Below are 15989 nucleotides of genomic sequence, written 5' to 3'. Positions count from 1 at the left end.
CTTTCATCTTCAACAGAAGATGCATTTGCAATAGGTCATTGCAAAATGACCTATCCATCATGCAGCATCTGGTGAATGCCCATTCCAGCAGAAAATTAAAGTAGTTAATTATGAATAACTGAAGAATGATTTTTAAGAGGACCCCAGTGATTGCCTCTCCTGTTACCCACACACTTGTAATCCCCTTGCTTTGAATGGGGCTGGACTTTGTCCTAACAGATCAAGGCAAAATATGACAGGATGTCACATCTGAGATGGACTTCCAGTAGGATTGTGCCCTCCCTGTACCCTCTTGCTCGTCTGGAGCTGCTGCTCTGGGAAACTAGGTGCCATGTGAGAACTGACCTGGAGGGCCCTCAGCACAACCTGTGAGGCAGCCCGGGTGGCCACTGAGCTTAGAAGCACGTCCAGCACCTTAACGGGGCCTGGGAGAAACCTGGGGGCAGGGACCCTTGGCTGAGCGGTGCCGGATCCTAACCCACAGAAACTGGAATGTTGACAAGTCTCAGTGCTGAGCAGTTGTTAGGCAGCAACAGGAAATGCAGGGATGTGACGTCCTGAAAGCATTTGGGGTTCCCTCCTGGTCACATGTCAGGTGGGAATGACTAGTCCCTCGGCTGGACCTGCTCCGGCTCGTCAATGGCGGTGAGGCCTGGGCATCACGGCCCTAGCCCCCGCCCGAGACAGGCCAGCCACAAGTGCCTGAGGAAGGCGGAGGGCAGCTCGGTTAGAGGAGGGCTGGTTTTACTGATTTTCCTCAGGGGCTTTCAAAGACGGAATTTGAGGTGCCTTTTAAGAATTTAAAGGTAAAGCACTTCAGAGAGCTGGTAAGCAGTCACTAGGTATCCACAAAGTCGTTCCTATTACTGGAGAGATTGAGTTCTTAAAGCTACAGGGAAAAGGCTAGTCTGGGCTCATCTGCCGCTCCGCTCGCGCGGAAGCTCCGTCAGCCAGAGCGCGGCGCGCACCGTGGGCTAGCACCGTGGGCTAGCACCCCGTCGGCCCCCAGGAGCATCTGTGAATTACCGTCGCTACCGTTTCAGTGGAAAATATTTTGACAGGCTTTTAGAAATTCTGTTTGCCATATATATATATGAGAAATGAACAAATACAGCTAGAAAACTCACTACAGAACTTGTGGGATTCTGTCGTTCATCGGGCTTGTCTAAAGTAAGTACCTGGCTCTGAAATAATGTGAACAGCACCAGAAGATGTGAATATGATCGTCCTCAGATCCCATCCTAAAGGGGAGCTTTGAGAATGTTCTAGAATGCAAGCGGGCAGTGCTGGGCGGGCTCTCTCCTCGCCTGTGTGGACTGGAGAGGCAACGCCGCCCTTACTGGGCAGCTGAGCAGAGCGCACCGGTTAAAACCCGGCCTGCGGCCCAGGAGTAAGGAACCTGCCCTGTTCCGGGCTGCAGGCTGCTGCTGGATCGTGCTGCTGCAAGATCCATTACCACTTTGGTCCGCATGTCCCCCCTCAGCGCCCACATTCTCATTCCTGAGGAGCGGAGTGAATGGATGACCGGGAAACACCTGTTCCTCATATCACTTCTGCAGATAGATAATCAACCAAACCCTGTTTCTGTGCGCCACCTCCCTGCCAGGAACCCACCTAAGGAACCTGTCGTCGTCTTGGCATTTGCTACAATGAGGTGTTACCAAAATGGAGTTCCCCTCTGGAGGCTGCCAAAAGAGTCACCATTTAGTGTGCCAAATCCAAAGTAGTTCTCAAAAAATGTCATTGACGACTGTAACATTACATACTTGAACCCAAGTAACAGATTGCTGAATCTGATAGCCGGTTCTGATTGGGTCATGTGGGCACTGAAAAAAAAAAACACAAAACGTGATTTGGAGTTCCAAAGGAGAGAAAGGCCAGTTAGTCCCTAGTGTTTAGATTTTATTAGACACTTCCTGATGAATTTAGGTTCCAGTGGCTGGTCTCTTCCTTACCCATCTCTGAGCATCAATAAGAAAGCAAAATGTGAGAAAGGAGAAGCAAAGGGCCCCCTAAACCTCAGCCTGAAGTGATGCAGCTCACTTGGCCACCTCTTCTTCAGACGCCCTGTGGAGCCGGTGGCGGTTTCTGGTGTGCCTTCAGAGGGGTGTCCTCAGTTAATTGGGCCGTGGGAGGCTCAGACCTGGAGGCCCCCGGACCGAGGCGGATTCTGCCCTCCCCTTTCCCAGGGGAGACTCCTCCGGAGGGAAAGGGGTTAACAGGCAAGAAGGGACAGGGAGAGAACCTGGTCCCAGACAGGAGAGAGGAACTTGTGTCTGAGTACTGTTGACGTGGGTCACACCGCTCTGCTTCCCCCAAGAGTCTTCTGTAGACAGTGGGAGCCCTGTCCTGGCAGATGGCCAGGTTCAAGTCCTGCAGAGATGCTCCTGGACGGCAGGCCCGTGGGAGCTGGGACATGGATGCCCAGCAGGGACAGGCTTCACCGCTGAGGAGTTCTATTCTTCAATATTCCAGTGGCGGGAAAATAGATGACCTGTGATGTTTAAAAACAACAAAGGAGTTAAATAAAATTTGACACTTTTAAGGCCAATAAAAACAAAATCCTTCCCCGTGGATGCTCATGTTTTGATTCATTTCTACCCAGGCATGCAGTCTTCCTCAGTAGTGTATAAGAGGGTGTTTAGTGTCCCTCAAGAAAAAGTTTGCCCTGGCCAGTTGGCTTAGCAGTAGAATGTCAGCCTGGCATGTGGAAGTCCTGGGTTTGATTCCCAGTCAAGGCAAACAGGAGAAGCACCCATCTGCTTCTCCACGCCTCTCCCCTTCTCTCTCTCTTTCTCCCCTCCTGCAGCCATGGCTCAAACAGTTTGAGCAAATTGGCCCCAGGCGCTGAGGATGGCTCAGTGGCCTTGCCTCGGGTGCTAAAAATAGCTTGGATGCTGAGCAATAGAACTGTGGCCCCAGATGAGCAGAGCATGACCTGGTAGGGGGCTTGCTAGGTGAATCCCGGTTGGGGTTCATGTGGGAGTCTGTCTCTGCCTCCCTCCTCTCAATAATAATAGGAAAAAAATTCACATCCATTAAAATGTAAATAAAATATAGTGCTAAAGAAGGGGGAGCAGACTTAGAGGGACAATTACCTTTCACTCAGTAATTCCATTCCAGAATCTATCAGAAAGCTATGACAGCGATCCAAACTCCAGTTCAGCAATGAAATGGCACCCCAGTACTGTGGAGTTGGCAGCTGATAAAAACTTACTAGTGGACATTGGGAAAGTGTAAGAAAATACCTTTCCACACTCTTTTAAGAGTTTGCTGTTCCATAAGCAACCCCCGATTCCAGCCCGCATCTCTGGAGAGCTGGTAGGAACACAGGCGGCCACCGCCCCACCCCCACTGCACCAGGACCCACGCTTGAGTGAGAGACCAGCTGCTTGAGGATCATCTAAAGGAGAGTGCAATGCTGATTTATAATTACTCCAAAAAGTATATGTGGTCACAGGTGGGAAGGTAATCTGCAAACATGAAAATAGTTTAAAGGCAGCTATTCCCTCGTCCCCACACCAAGGGCCCCACTGGTGGCAAGCCCCTTCTCAGTGGCAGCTGTTAGGGAGGTGACACTCCCCTGGGCCTCCTGCTCACATTTTCTGTTTCTAAATGTGTCCCTTAATGTTCTTGTCAAGTCACATTTTGGAAACTTAGAAGACAATAAAGATCTATGTTATGATTCCTTTTCAACCATACATTAACACTGGGTAGGTCGTGTTTTTCTTTTTGCCTCAGCTAGCAGGAAGCCTATAGCTAAATTTAATACTCAACCCAGTAACCCTGTGAGCCTAGCTTTCTGGAATATTTGTTTTCCTCTTTAAGACTTTAGTTTTCTATCTTACTGGGTTTCTCCGGTGTATGTCTCACAAATTCAAATTCTTTCTGACAGGGTCCAACACACAAGAATGACTTCTAAAAAGTCCTTTGCGTTTGCCACGTGAAACCACATGCCTGTTTTAAGTTCTTTCTTATCTCCCTGTTCTTTTTCCACTTCTCAAGACCTAAGGAAAAAAACTAAAGGATTCCTTCCTGTTTGCCCCTCAGTGAAGGACTTCGATGCCAACTAGGTCCTGTCCCCTGGGTGGTCCCCAGGCCTCCGAGCACACCCTAGAGCCCAGGCCCCCATGAGTCGTTCCGTCCAACGATCCAGGAAGGAAGCGAAGCCTCGACCCCTCCGAGGCGCGCAGACCGTTCTCGGGCGGGATTACTCACCGACCCTCCCTCGGCCGCTTCAGACTTCCTCTGCAATGAGAAAGAGAAAGAACAGTGCTCGCTCGGCCGAGCCGTGTTTTCAGGGCTGTTCCCCACCAGACTCCTCTTGTTCATTCTCAAGAAACCTCACACTCTTTGACCATGACCTTTGTCAGCTTGTACTTCCAGATTGCTAGATCTGTCTACATCATCAGACCCTCAGGTCCAGTTAGGACTTCCTCCCTGGTCACTGCATCCCCAGGGTCTAACGGGGGTGGCGGGCAACCAAGCACAGGAGCTGTCAAGCTGTTTGTGACTGGGCAGATGAATGATGTGAAAAGTAGAGATACTAGAAAGATAGAAGGGGGAGAGAACTAATATTGATTCATCACCTATAAGAGGCGGGCATTGTTAGGGTTTTTTATGTACTTGTCCTCAGCACAATCTTTTTTTTAATGATATAATTCACTTAACATACATTTTACCCATTCGAAGTATACAGTGTGGTGGTTGTAAGGCTATTTATTCACTAGGTTGTGCACCTGTCACTGTTGCCTAATTCTAGAACGTTTTCATCCAAGAAGCCCTGTGCCCACTGGCAGTGCTTCCCTATTTCTTCCTCTTCCTGTCCCCAGGCAATGACTAAAATCTACTTTCTGTCTCTATATATGTGCCCATTCTCAACATTTTATATCCGTGGGCTCGTGCAATATACGGTCTTTTGTGTCTGGCTTCTTTCACTCAGTGCAACTTTTTCAAGATTCATTCACACTGGAGCAATTTTCAGTACTGCATTCCTTCTGATGGCTGCACAATATTCCATTACCTGGATCTATCCGTGTTGTCTTTCCATTCATTCATCAGTCAATGCACATTTGGGGGGTTTCCACTTTTTGACTTCTAAGCTGCTATGAACATCCATACACAAGTTTTTAACAGGAAGCCTATGTTTTCAGTTTTCTTGCACATGTAACTGGGAGTGGGATTCTTGTTATTGTTCATCTTTTTTTTTTTCTTTTTTCAGAGACAGAGAGACTCAGAGAGAGGAATAGATAGGGACAGACAGGAAAGGAGAGAGATGAGAAGCATCAATAATCAGTTTTTCGTTGTAACACCTTAGTTGTTCATTGATTGCTTTCTTATATGTGCCTTGACCACGGGCCTTCAGCAGACCGAGTGACCCCTTGCTCGAGCCAGCGACCTTCAGTCCAAGCTGATGAGCTTTGCTCAAACCCGATGAGCCCGCACTCAAGCTGGCGACCTCGGGGTCTCGAACCTGGGTCCTCTGCATCCCAGTCTGACGCTCTATCCGCTGTGCCACCACCTGGTCAGGCTACTGTTCATCTTTTTGGTCACAGCCATCCTAGTGGGACTTGAACAGGATCTCTCATTGCGGCTTTGAGTTGCATTTTCTTAATGACTAACGATGCTGAGTATCTGTCCATGTGCAGGTTTTGGCTATCCTTGGCCTCTTGCATTTCCATATGAATTTTAGGATCAGCTTGTCCATTTTTGCAAAAATCCAGCTGGACTTTTGATAGCAATTGCATCTACTCTGTAGGTCGGTTTTGGGAGCATGGCCAATCTAACAATATGAATGAAGCCTTCTGTTCCACAAACACGGAAATTTTTATTTATTTAGGCCTTTTAGTTTTCTCAACATTTAAAAATTTTCATGTGTAGATTTTGCACTTTTTGTATTATTCATTTTAGAGAGAAAGAGAGAGAGAGAGAATGGGGGGGCAGGAAGCATCAACTGCCATATGTGCCTTGACCAGACAAGCCCAGGGTTTCAAACCAGCAACCGGTGTTCCAGGTCGACACTCCATCACTGCACCACCTCAGGTCACGTTTTGCACTTATTTTGTTAAAATTTTTTTTGTTTTTTATTCTTTTTGATACTATCATAAATGAAACTTTTCTAAATTTCATTTTCAGATGGTTCATTGTGAGTGCATACAAATCCAATCAACTTTTGTTTATTGCTCTTGTATCCTACGACCTTGTCAAAGTTAATGTATTAATTTTAATAGGTTTTTAGTGGATTATTTAGGATTTTCCATATACAAAATTGTGTCATCTGTTCAAAAGATATTTTTACTTCTTCCTCTCCAAACTTGATTTCTTTTATTTCTTTTTCTTGACTAATTGCCCTGGCTGTGAGCTCCGGTCCAAGCTTCAATAGAAGGGACAAGAGCAGCCATTCTTATCTTGTTCCTGATAGCAACCTTTTGAAGCAGGTTCCTTCACCCAGTGGAAAGGAGGCTCCAATGAGGAAATTGAGACTCAGAGAAGTTAAGTTACCTCTGCAGAGTCACACAGCTAGTCAACAATGGGGCCAAAATTTTAAACCTAAATTCTGACTCCAAAGCCCATTCCTTTCCCTCTGCTCCCTTAACCCCTAAGGAGTAGCTTAGCAACCGCGTGCTTGCACGAGGCTTTGTCTCTGCTTTCACTGGCCCTTCCTGCCACATGATATGGAGCAGGCAGAGCAGGGGTTTGTGCCCTCCTCTCCACTGGAAAGAACTCTGAGGTGATGTGACTCGAAATAACTGGGACTCCAACTCTGCTCTCCTGACCCAATTTCGTGCCCTGGCAGAAGCAATAACTACCGTATTTTTCGCTCCATAAAACGCACTTTTCTCCAAAAAAGTGGAGGGGAAAATGCCCATGTGTCTTATGGAGTGAAAAATACGGTATTTAAATATCTTAACACACCATTTGGTTCAGAATATATTTTGTCTTATTTCCTTTAAATCCTTAGGTGTGTCTTTTGGTCAGATGCGTCTTATGGAGTGAAAAATACTGTACTTCATTGAGTAGCTAGATGTATTCAGGAAGGATATGTGCGTGTTTTCTAACAGGTAATAAAAAGAATAAATTAAACTCTGTGTGATAGGGAGGGCACTAACGTATAGAGGAGATGATCTGAAAAGATTGGAGACAAGATGCGTGGGGTACGAGAGGAGAGGGAGGGAAGGAGAGGAAGTGACATTTTTATTAGTAAAGAAAGTGTCAGAGGGACAAAAAATGTGTGAGAGGAACATCTTTTTATAAGAAAGAACTTTACAGAGAAATTGTGTGACTAAAATTTCTTTCTAGCTGAAAGAATCCCTTCTGAGAAAAAAAGAATACAAATGAGTAACAAAACTGCTCTGTGCGGGCCCTGGTCAGTTTGCTCAGTGGATAGAGCATTGGCCCAGCATATGGAAATTCCAGGTTCAATTCCTGGTCCGGGCACACAGGAAAAGCAACCATGTGCTTCTCTCCCCCTCCCTCTCCCCCTTCGCTCCCTCTTCCCTTCCAGCAGCCAGTAGGTTGGCTAGTCCAAGCGTCAGCCTCAGGCACTGAGAATAGCTTGGTTGATTTGAGCATCAGCCCCAAATAGGGATTGCCAAGTGGATCCCAGTCAGGGCACATGCAAGAACCTGTCTTCCTATCTCCCCTCCTCTCACTTAAAATAAGAAATAAAAATTTAAAATGCTCTGTGTGGGTGTCCAGGCAGACTTAAGGTGGCCCTCGAGGCTGAGAGCTAGACAGCCCGCCCGCAGCAGCCCCACGGAGGTCCCCCTGGAGGACTGCCCTCGCGGCAGAAGGGTGCAGACAGCTGGAATCCCCACCTCCAACCTCTCCTCTCAGGGTTGCTGTGAGGATTGAATAAAATGGTTCCTAAGAACAAACCTGACATCACTCCTGCGCAAAGAAGAGGCTCAGTAAAGACTAGTTCCATTTCCCTTCCCTTTATGGGGTCAGCAAGGGACCCGGGAGCCACAGGAATCTAGCCAATAGAAATCTACCACAATAGAAATCTCCCTCTTCTCTCCCTCTTGGCCCAGTGGCTTGTTCTGGTCGTTTGGTTTCCGACTTGAACCGCATCATTTGGGCTTGCGAAGCCCCGCCTCCCGGGGCAGGACGAGTTACCTTGTCCGTCAGCCTTGTAGTCGTCGGGGAGCAGCTTGTCCTGCCGGTAGCCCAGCACGAAGGCCAGGAAGGAGAGAATGACAGCGTCTCCGATGCTGAGGACGGCCAGCATGAAGGCCCAGCGGATGGTGCAGTGGCCCAGCGTGTACTTGCCCGTCTGCTCCCCGCACATGGCCCGCACCTCACTTGAGTCCCAACCGTCTGGGTAGACCAGGCAGCCAATCGCCAGGCCTGTGGCTGAGGGGGACAGGAAGGGATACATGTGTCAGGTGGCACAAGGGGCAGCCCTTACCGCCTTCTTGTAGAACCCAGGCTCAGAGACGCAGGCTCCGGGGGCTACAGCAGCGTGCCCTGGGCACCGGCGGGCACAGGCCCGGAGCAGGGCTCCACAGCCCAGTGTGGGTTCTGCCACCACCACGAGTGGTCTTTTCAGGCCCTCAGCCTGGTCCTCACTTTGGACTTGACGAAACATCACCCACCCTGGCTTGGAAGCCCTCCAGAGTCCAGTCCTGGCCCAGAGAGCTAGCTCATCACCCTAAAGATGTTCCTCTGTTCAGATTTCAACATCTCTGAAATAGTGCGATGAGAAAGCTTCAGGACATCATTTGATTAGTGTGCTCCTGTTTACAGCACATAGGCGAATGGTGTGTCCTACAACTCGGGCACCCAAGACTCAATGAAAACAGGAAGAATTCAGCCCCATCTCTGACTGCTTCCTTCTTGAACCTTCCATTCCAGCCCTTGGGTCGCCTCACGTTTGCCCGGGACCGTGCAGTGCAGAGGCCCGCGCTTTCTGGAGCCTAATCCCCCCCTGGGATAGTGGACATGGGATAGTGGACACGTTCATTCCCGGGTCAGGGCGGGCTCCGGGAGCTAGCTTCCCAGGGAACTGGCGCTCCACTTCCCAGCTCTGCGCCAACCTGCTGTGTGACTCGGAGCAAGCTACCTAGGTTTGGTTTTGTTCTGTCTGTGCCTCAGTTTCCTCATTTGTAAAATGAGGATAGGAACGGGGCTCATCTGATTGGATTGCAGTGAGGTTTGTATGCGCTGTTAATGCGAGACAAGTGCTCAGAGCGGTGCCTGGCGCAAGCTTGGCGCCCACGGGCGTTGCTGCTATTACTCCGCCCCGTGCTTCCATCGGCTCGGTCGTCACAGCCTCCAAAGTCCGTGTTCTGCACCTTCCCCCCACTTCTCCCATGCCTCTGAACCCCCCAGCCCGCCTCAGTGGCACAGACAGGTGACATAATCCTGGGATGTGACCACGGTGACCCTGAGCACTGCCGCCCTCTTTCCCACCGTAGGCCCTGCTTCCGCAGGCTGCCGGCTCAGCCTGTGCCCACCCAGGGCCTCTCGGAGGAGCTCCGCCCAGCACCCAGGGCTACCTGACTTGGGCTCAGCGTGCTCCCGCGGGGAAGGCCGGCAGAGAGTGGAGCGCACAGGCAAGTGAACAGTTCGCGCTCGCCTCCCTCCACCCCCATTTACTTACAGGAGGAGCTCATTTACATAGCTCTTTTGTAGATCACGAAAGACTCCATAAGTCATTTTTCTCTCGACCCCATCCATAGTTCTGAGAAGTAGGTCATCTACTAATGTTCCATTTTACAGATTGGAAAAGTGAGGTCTCAGAGAAAGCAAGTGACTTGCTCAGTTTTGGCAGAGCCAGGACCTGAACTCTTGGCTTTTGACTCTCTTGACTTAAAAATTAATTGCCTCTACTCTCAGTTTGTGATATCTCTCCAAAGAGCTGAATGTGTTTAATGGCGACATTCCAGGCTTAGTGACAAACTGAGAAGTGTTTCAGGAAGGTACTTAGGGTTGGGGTGGGGGGACCCGGGGACCCTTCCAGATTTTTTTTTATTCATTTTAGAAAGGGGGGAGGAGAGAGAGACAGGAGAGAGAGAAGGGGGGGAAGAGCAGGAAGCATCAACTCCCATATGTGCCTTGACCAGGCAAGCCCAGGGTTTCGAACCGGCGACCTCAGCATTTCCAGGTCGACACTTTATCCACTGCGCCACCACAGGTCAGGCCCCTTCCAGAATTTTTTGTTAAATCCTGTGGGCTTTTCTACTTGGTATGAGATCAGCCTTTGGTGCCTGGCATGGTCCCTGGATTAACTGAGGGCGGGAGACACACACACACACACAAATGCTCACACGTGGGCAAATGTGGACAGGAGTTGCCCTTCTGGGCTTTTCTCCCCATTGCTCCTCCCCTTTTCCCCCTTCCTCTCCCACAGTGTCTTTCTAGGGGGGCTCCGGAAAAGAGCCCAAGGCCTCTGACTTGGAAACGGGTTGTTACTGCGGGCACCACAGCCCTCTGTAAGCACCCCACCCGTCCATGCCGTTCTGGTCCTGGGCACTGCAGGGTCATCCTCCTTTGTGGTGCTGCAGGGCTCTGAGTAGAGGTCAGCGTTGTCTAAGGGATTGGGCAAGCTGACTCACCCTTTCTGCCTTCCATTCTCTCCTCTGTGAAATAGGGATCACGATACCCGACTCATAGCAGGGTGATGAGGGTTGAGTGTGACTATGTACAGAAAGTTTACTACAGTATCGGGTGCATGCGCGTGGCCAACCAGTGCTAGCTGTTGCTCTTATTATTGGCACTGAAGTCAGATGAACGTGACCTTGGTGGATGTGGATGTTGTTAGCTGTTCACAGATATTCCAGGTACCCAGTAGGATTATACGTCCTTGACCCCCTCCCTCCCTTCAAGTGAGGCAAGGCCATCTGATTTCCTTTGGCCAATAAAATGTGTACATTTCTAGAGCATTGAACAGCTCGGGGGAGACCCTCTAGAGCTCCGTTACCCTCTGCAGTGACAAGTGATACTCGATCAGCCTCGGTCCCCAAAGAGAAGGGAGAGGGCAGAGCCCCCAGCTGGTCCTCAATGGCATGTGCCAGGAGAGGGACAGAAGCCACCAAGATTCGGGGATTGGCCCTGGCCGGTTGGCTAAGCGGTAGAGCGTCGGCCTAGCGTGCGGAGGACCCGGGTTCGATTCCCGGCCAGGGCACATAGGAGAAGCGCCCATTTGCTTCTCCACCCCTCCGCCGCGCCTTCCTCTCTGTCTCTCTCTTCCCCTCCCGCAGCCAAGGCTCCATTGGAGCAAAGATGGCCCGGGCGCTGGGGATGGCTCTGTGGCCTCTGCCCCAGGCGCTAGAATGGCTCTGGTCGCAACATGGCGACGCCCAGGATGGTCGCAACATGGCGACGCACAGGATGGGCAGAGCGTCGCCCCCTGGTGGGCGTGCCGGGTGGATCCTGGTCGGGCACATGCGGGAGTCTGTCTGACTGTCTCTCCCTGTTTCCAGCTTCAGAAAAATGCAAAAAAAAAAAAAAAAAAAAAGATTCGGGGATTGTTCATTACTGTGGTATCAGCACACCCATCCTGACCGGTAAAGTTGTTTCTGTGTTTTTCACCTTTACTGAGCACCTACAGCGTGTCAGGCTCTGAGCGGCGTTCTGCACGCTTTACATCACCCCATCCTCGCAAGAACCCTGCGATAGGGGTCCTGTTGCCACAGGATACAGATGAGGTCACCGAAGCTCAGAGAGACCAATAACATGTCCTGCCTGCGTTTCTGGGAGCCGGGATCACACTCAGCCTATACCTGGCATTCAGAGCTCATTAATATCATTAACGTACAGCCCCACACTGTTCCAGTCATCCGCCCCTGCCCCTGCTCTCTTCTTGGTCCCAGGCTTCCTGGCAAGGTCACGCTGACTGGCTAAGTTCTCTTCAAACAGACTCGCGTGTCCCAGCTGCTGGCTGCGGGGCACACCCCTCCTGCCCCTCCCTGGGCTCAGTTTCCCTTCCCCCGCCCTGAAGAACCGAACTTGACACCACCCTTGCTCTCCCCCAACATAAATGTTTCACGGGACGGCACCTGGCCGCCTTGGCTAACGACGTCTCCAGTTCCACGACGCTGGCACAATCTGGCTCAGATGGCCGGTGGCTCCTCCCCCTCCCAGGCCCTCCTAGTACTACCTGTTCAGCCAGTGACACCCGCTGTGGGAGCTTGGGGGAGGGGCAGTAAGAGAACGAGAGGGATGTCTTTCTAGCTTCCCATAACTCTGATACGCAGGACCACTCGGCAAATGTCCATTCTACTCCTCTTTGTCACAGAACTGCTAAATCTTCATGGCCCCTTTCTCGTCCCCACTGTCCACCGAGGCTTGCTTCACCCCGGCCAGCCTGTCCCTCACCACAGAGAAACTACAGAGGACGGGGGAGGCCGGTGGCGGGTGTGGGAGGCAGCTCTGAAGCCTGGTGCAAGGCCTGGACACAAGCTTTGGAATCAAAGGTTCTGTCCCTCACGACCTGTGCACTCAAAGACCAGTCACCCGCTAGGGGCCTGGCCGGTAAAGTGCAAGGGGCAGCCCCCTGTTGCATCGTGATGCGGTTCCTCCGGATACACACGTGAAGGCACTCTGCAGATCATTGCTCTATGTAAGTGTGCACTCAACAGAAATGTCTAGGTTCTTGGGACCCCCTGCCTTCAATTCTTCTAGGTTCTTGGTCACCAGCCAATCTGTTACAGTTTGGCCAAGTCGTATCATCTCTCTCAGCCTGACCCCTCCCCTATCGTTGGGGGGAGCAGAGAGCTGTAACTCCTTGGGGTCCCCTTGAACTCTCACAGCCCTGAGTTTCTGTGCTTTGTCATCTGGGACTCTGGTCCCCATCTCATTCACCCTGTGAAGACTCACACCGTCTCTCATCCCGGCCAACCATGACACAGCGGTTTCACCGTCGTCCGCAGTCCCCCAGCACAGACGGGCTGTGTGCAGTCCTCGGGGTGCGGAGGGACCGAGGGCGCAGGACAAAGCCTTGAGCCATCCCTGGCTGGGCTCCGGAGGAGCATAGGACCAGCTGGCCCTCTGAGGCCTGCCTGGACCAGCTGCAGGAAACGGGGCCTTGGAAGGCCCTGCCTCTGAGCACCACAGATACCACTTACCCTACGTAGTTGTAAAGACCCTCCACAGCATCCCCCCTCCGTGTCACAATATGTCACTCGCGCCTACCTCCCTCAAGTGTGGAATCCCATAAGGGGACAAAGACTTTCACTCCACAAGGAAAGATGGAACTGAAATGCAAGGTGCTATGGGAGAGGCCACGTGCAGCATGACATTCTCAATCAATGACTGGCCTCAGAGTCTCCCTTGAGAGTAGGCTGGGGCGGGAGGGAAGGAGTGACGCAGGGATCTGGGGTCCTGAATGGAGAAAGAACAAATGCACAGAAGTGGGTGGCGTGGACGTCTAGGCTGTGCTTGACTGGTACCACTTTTTGCCCTGCTATTGGGTGGCATTCCCACATAGCTGACAATGAAAGCTTTCTTCTTCCTCCCGCCCACAGCTACCACAGCCTCCTGTGCGGCATGTGCGTCTAGACACCTGATTTCTTCTACCAACTAGCTGTGTGCTCCTGGGGAAGATCACCTGTCCTCGCTGGGCCCAAATTCCTCAACCACAAGATAAGGTGGTTGAGCCATTTGGTCTCCGAGGTCCTTTCGGTTCAGCAGGTCTAGGATTGTCTACTCCTCGCAAGCGTCTACGGAGCATGGAGTAGGGCCGGGCTGAAGGGGGGCAGCTGAGCAGGAGACCCAGAGTCTCCGCAGAGCATGGGGCGGTGCAGCGGCAGCTGCGGCCTGGAGCGGCCCCCGCCCACCCGCCCGGTGTCCCTGCTCACCCGCGGCCAGCTGCATCCACGCGCAGATCTTGTAGACCGTGGCCGTGTTGCAGACGAAGAACAGGCTGAAGCAGATGATGGAGCCGATGATGAGGAACATGCCCAGGGCCACGAAGAACATGGCCGTCTTGAAGGCTCTGGAGGGGATGGACGAGAAGTCCAGAGGGCCGCCCTTGCAGATGAGCTCGGAGGACAGCACGTTGCCCACGCAGTAGGAGAAGAGGCCGAAGTAGCCGGCCTGGGGCGTGTTGACGCTGTCCCCGATCCAGTAGGGCTGGATGAAGAGGGCCATGACCAGCACGGAGAAGCAGATGGTGAGCGTGCCCCACATCACGCCCACCGCCCTGGCGTTCCGCACGTAGTTGGTGTGGTAGATCTTGGCTGCCTCCTGGGCGGGCAGCAGCTTCACCATGGTGAGGGCGCGGGGGGCCCGGGCCCGGGCCGGGGCCTGGGGGCGGGAAGGCGGTGTCTGTGCGGACCGAGGCCCGGGCACAGGTCACTCCTCTGCCGGGTTTGGAGAAGGGACTGAGGTCGGGGCACAAGGTGAAGGTCCCCCCAAGGGAGAGGGAAGAGGATGGAGAGGACCAGGAGGACGACCTCGGCTTCTTCGGGGGACGCTTGCCGCAGGTGCCTGCGTCCGTTTTAGCCGGCCTGTGTCCTGTGTCCTGCTCCTCTGAAGCCCCGCCGGGGTCTCAGCCTGCGGGCACCGCCCTGCCCTTCCCGGGTTTCCAGCTCGGAGCCCCGGAGAACTCCGCCCCCTCGGCCCGGCCCGCCCCCCGCGCGCCCTCCCGGGACAGCGCCGCTTCAGCACCGCGGCCAGCGCCCGGGACGCAGGCGGAGGGCCGGGCAGCCACCCAGCGCAGGGAGGGGCCGCCGCCGCCTCCGCCCGGAGACTGAGGGTTCTCCCCACTCTCCTGAGCGAGGACGAGAACTGGGGGGGCTGCGACTGCGACTGTCACATTCCTCCCAATCGGTTCTGCATAACCGCTTCCTGAGCGCTGTCCCCGTCCCATCCCATCCCACCCGTCCCTGGCTTCCCTGGTCGCCCACCCAGAACCTAGAATTCCCCGGAGCCAGCAAAACCTTTCTCGATTTTGTTTTCTGGTCACTGGTTTCTAGCTCCCATCTTGCAATCAACAGTACCTAAGAGCCTACTATGTTGGATAGGGGTATCTTCCCTAAGCAAGAACCAAGAGATAAAAAGTGCAGGGCCCCTGCCCTCAGAAACAGTGAGATAATTACATATAAGTATATATGCATGATATTTGAAGATTTTATATTATGTATACATATATTATTTTATAATTATTTATAAATACATTATATATACATATATCTTTGCAATGCAGCCTGATAACAGTAGCAACTGCAAAATATACTTTCCTTGAGATTTCTCAGCCCTTAACATACTTTTTTTTTTTTTTTTTAAAGGGGAGTGAAGGGTTAGGGACAGCAGGATGACTATATTGGGATCACCTTGGGTGGTTTTTTGTTTTTTGTTTTTTGTTTTTTCACTTTTCTGAAGCTGGAAACAGGGAGAGACAGTCAGACAGACTCCCGCATGCGCCCGACCGGGATCCATCCGGCACGCCCACCAGGGGCGACGCTCTGCCCATCCTGGGCGTCGCCATGTTGGGACCAGAGCCACTCTAGCGCCTGAGGAAGAGGCCACAGAGCCATCCCCAGCGCCCGGGCCATCTTTGCTCCAATGGAGCCTTGGCTGCGGGAGGGGAAGAGAGAGACAGAGAGGAAAGCGCGGCGGAGGGGTGGAGAAGCAAATGGGCGCTTCTCCTGTGTGCCCTGGCCGGGAATCGAACCCGGGTCCTCCGCACGCTAGGCCGACGCTCTACCGCTGAGCCAACCGGCCAGGGCTAACATACTTTTTGATACAATGTTTTTCTCCTCTTTATGTTTTTGTCAAATATTTCTTCCCCCCCTTTTTCTGTTTTTAAAAATTTACTTATTGGCCCTGGCTGGTTGGCTCAGTGGTAAAGCGTCAGCCTGGCGTGCAGGAGTCCCGGGTTCGATTCCCGGCCAGGGCACACAGGAGAAGCGCCCATCTGCTTCTCCACCCCTCCCCCTCTCCTTCCTCTCTGTCTCTCTCTTCCCCTCCCGCAGCCAAGGCTCCATTGGAGCAAAGTTGGCCCCGGGTGCTGAGGATGGCTCCATGGCCTCTGCCTCAGGCGC

General features: G+C 52.3%; 1 protein-coding gene across 1 annotated transcript; it reads right to left on the bottom strand.

Moving 5' to 3' along the window:
- Positions 1-1825: 1825 nt before the first annotated feature.
- Positions 1826-14519, bottom strand: LHFPL5 (LHFPL tetraspan subfamily member 5). The gene is made up of 4 exons (XM_066252914.1): positions 13803-14519; positions 8119-8355; positions 4219-4248; positions 1826-2494 (listed from the first exon to the last, which is right to left on the bottom strand). Exons 1-3 carry the CDS (start codon positions 14212-14214, stop codon positions 4238-4240), a joined length of 660 nt encoding a protein of 219 aa, XP_066109011.1. The 5' UTR covers positions 14215-14519; the 3' UTR covers positions 1826-2494; positions 4219-4237.
- Positions 14520-15989: the final 1470 nt, after the last annotated feature.

This window comes from Saccopteryx bilineata, chromosome 1 (genome assembly GCF_036850765.1).
Source record: "Saccopteryx bilineata isolate mSacBil1 chromosome 1, mSacBil1_pri_phased_curated, whole genome shotgun sequence".
Lineage (NCBI taxonomy): Eukaryota > Metazoa > Chordata > Mammalia > Chiroptera > Emballonuridae > Saccopteryx > Saccopteryx bilineata.
The sequence above is the reverse complement of the archived record's forward strand: the minus strand, read 5'-3'. Positions and strand labels throughout refer to the sequence as shown.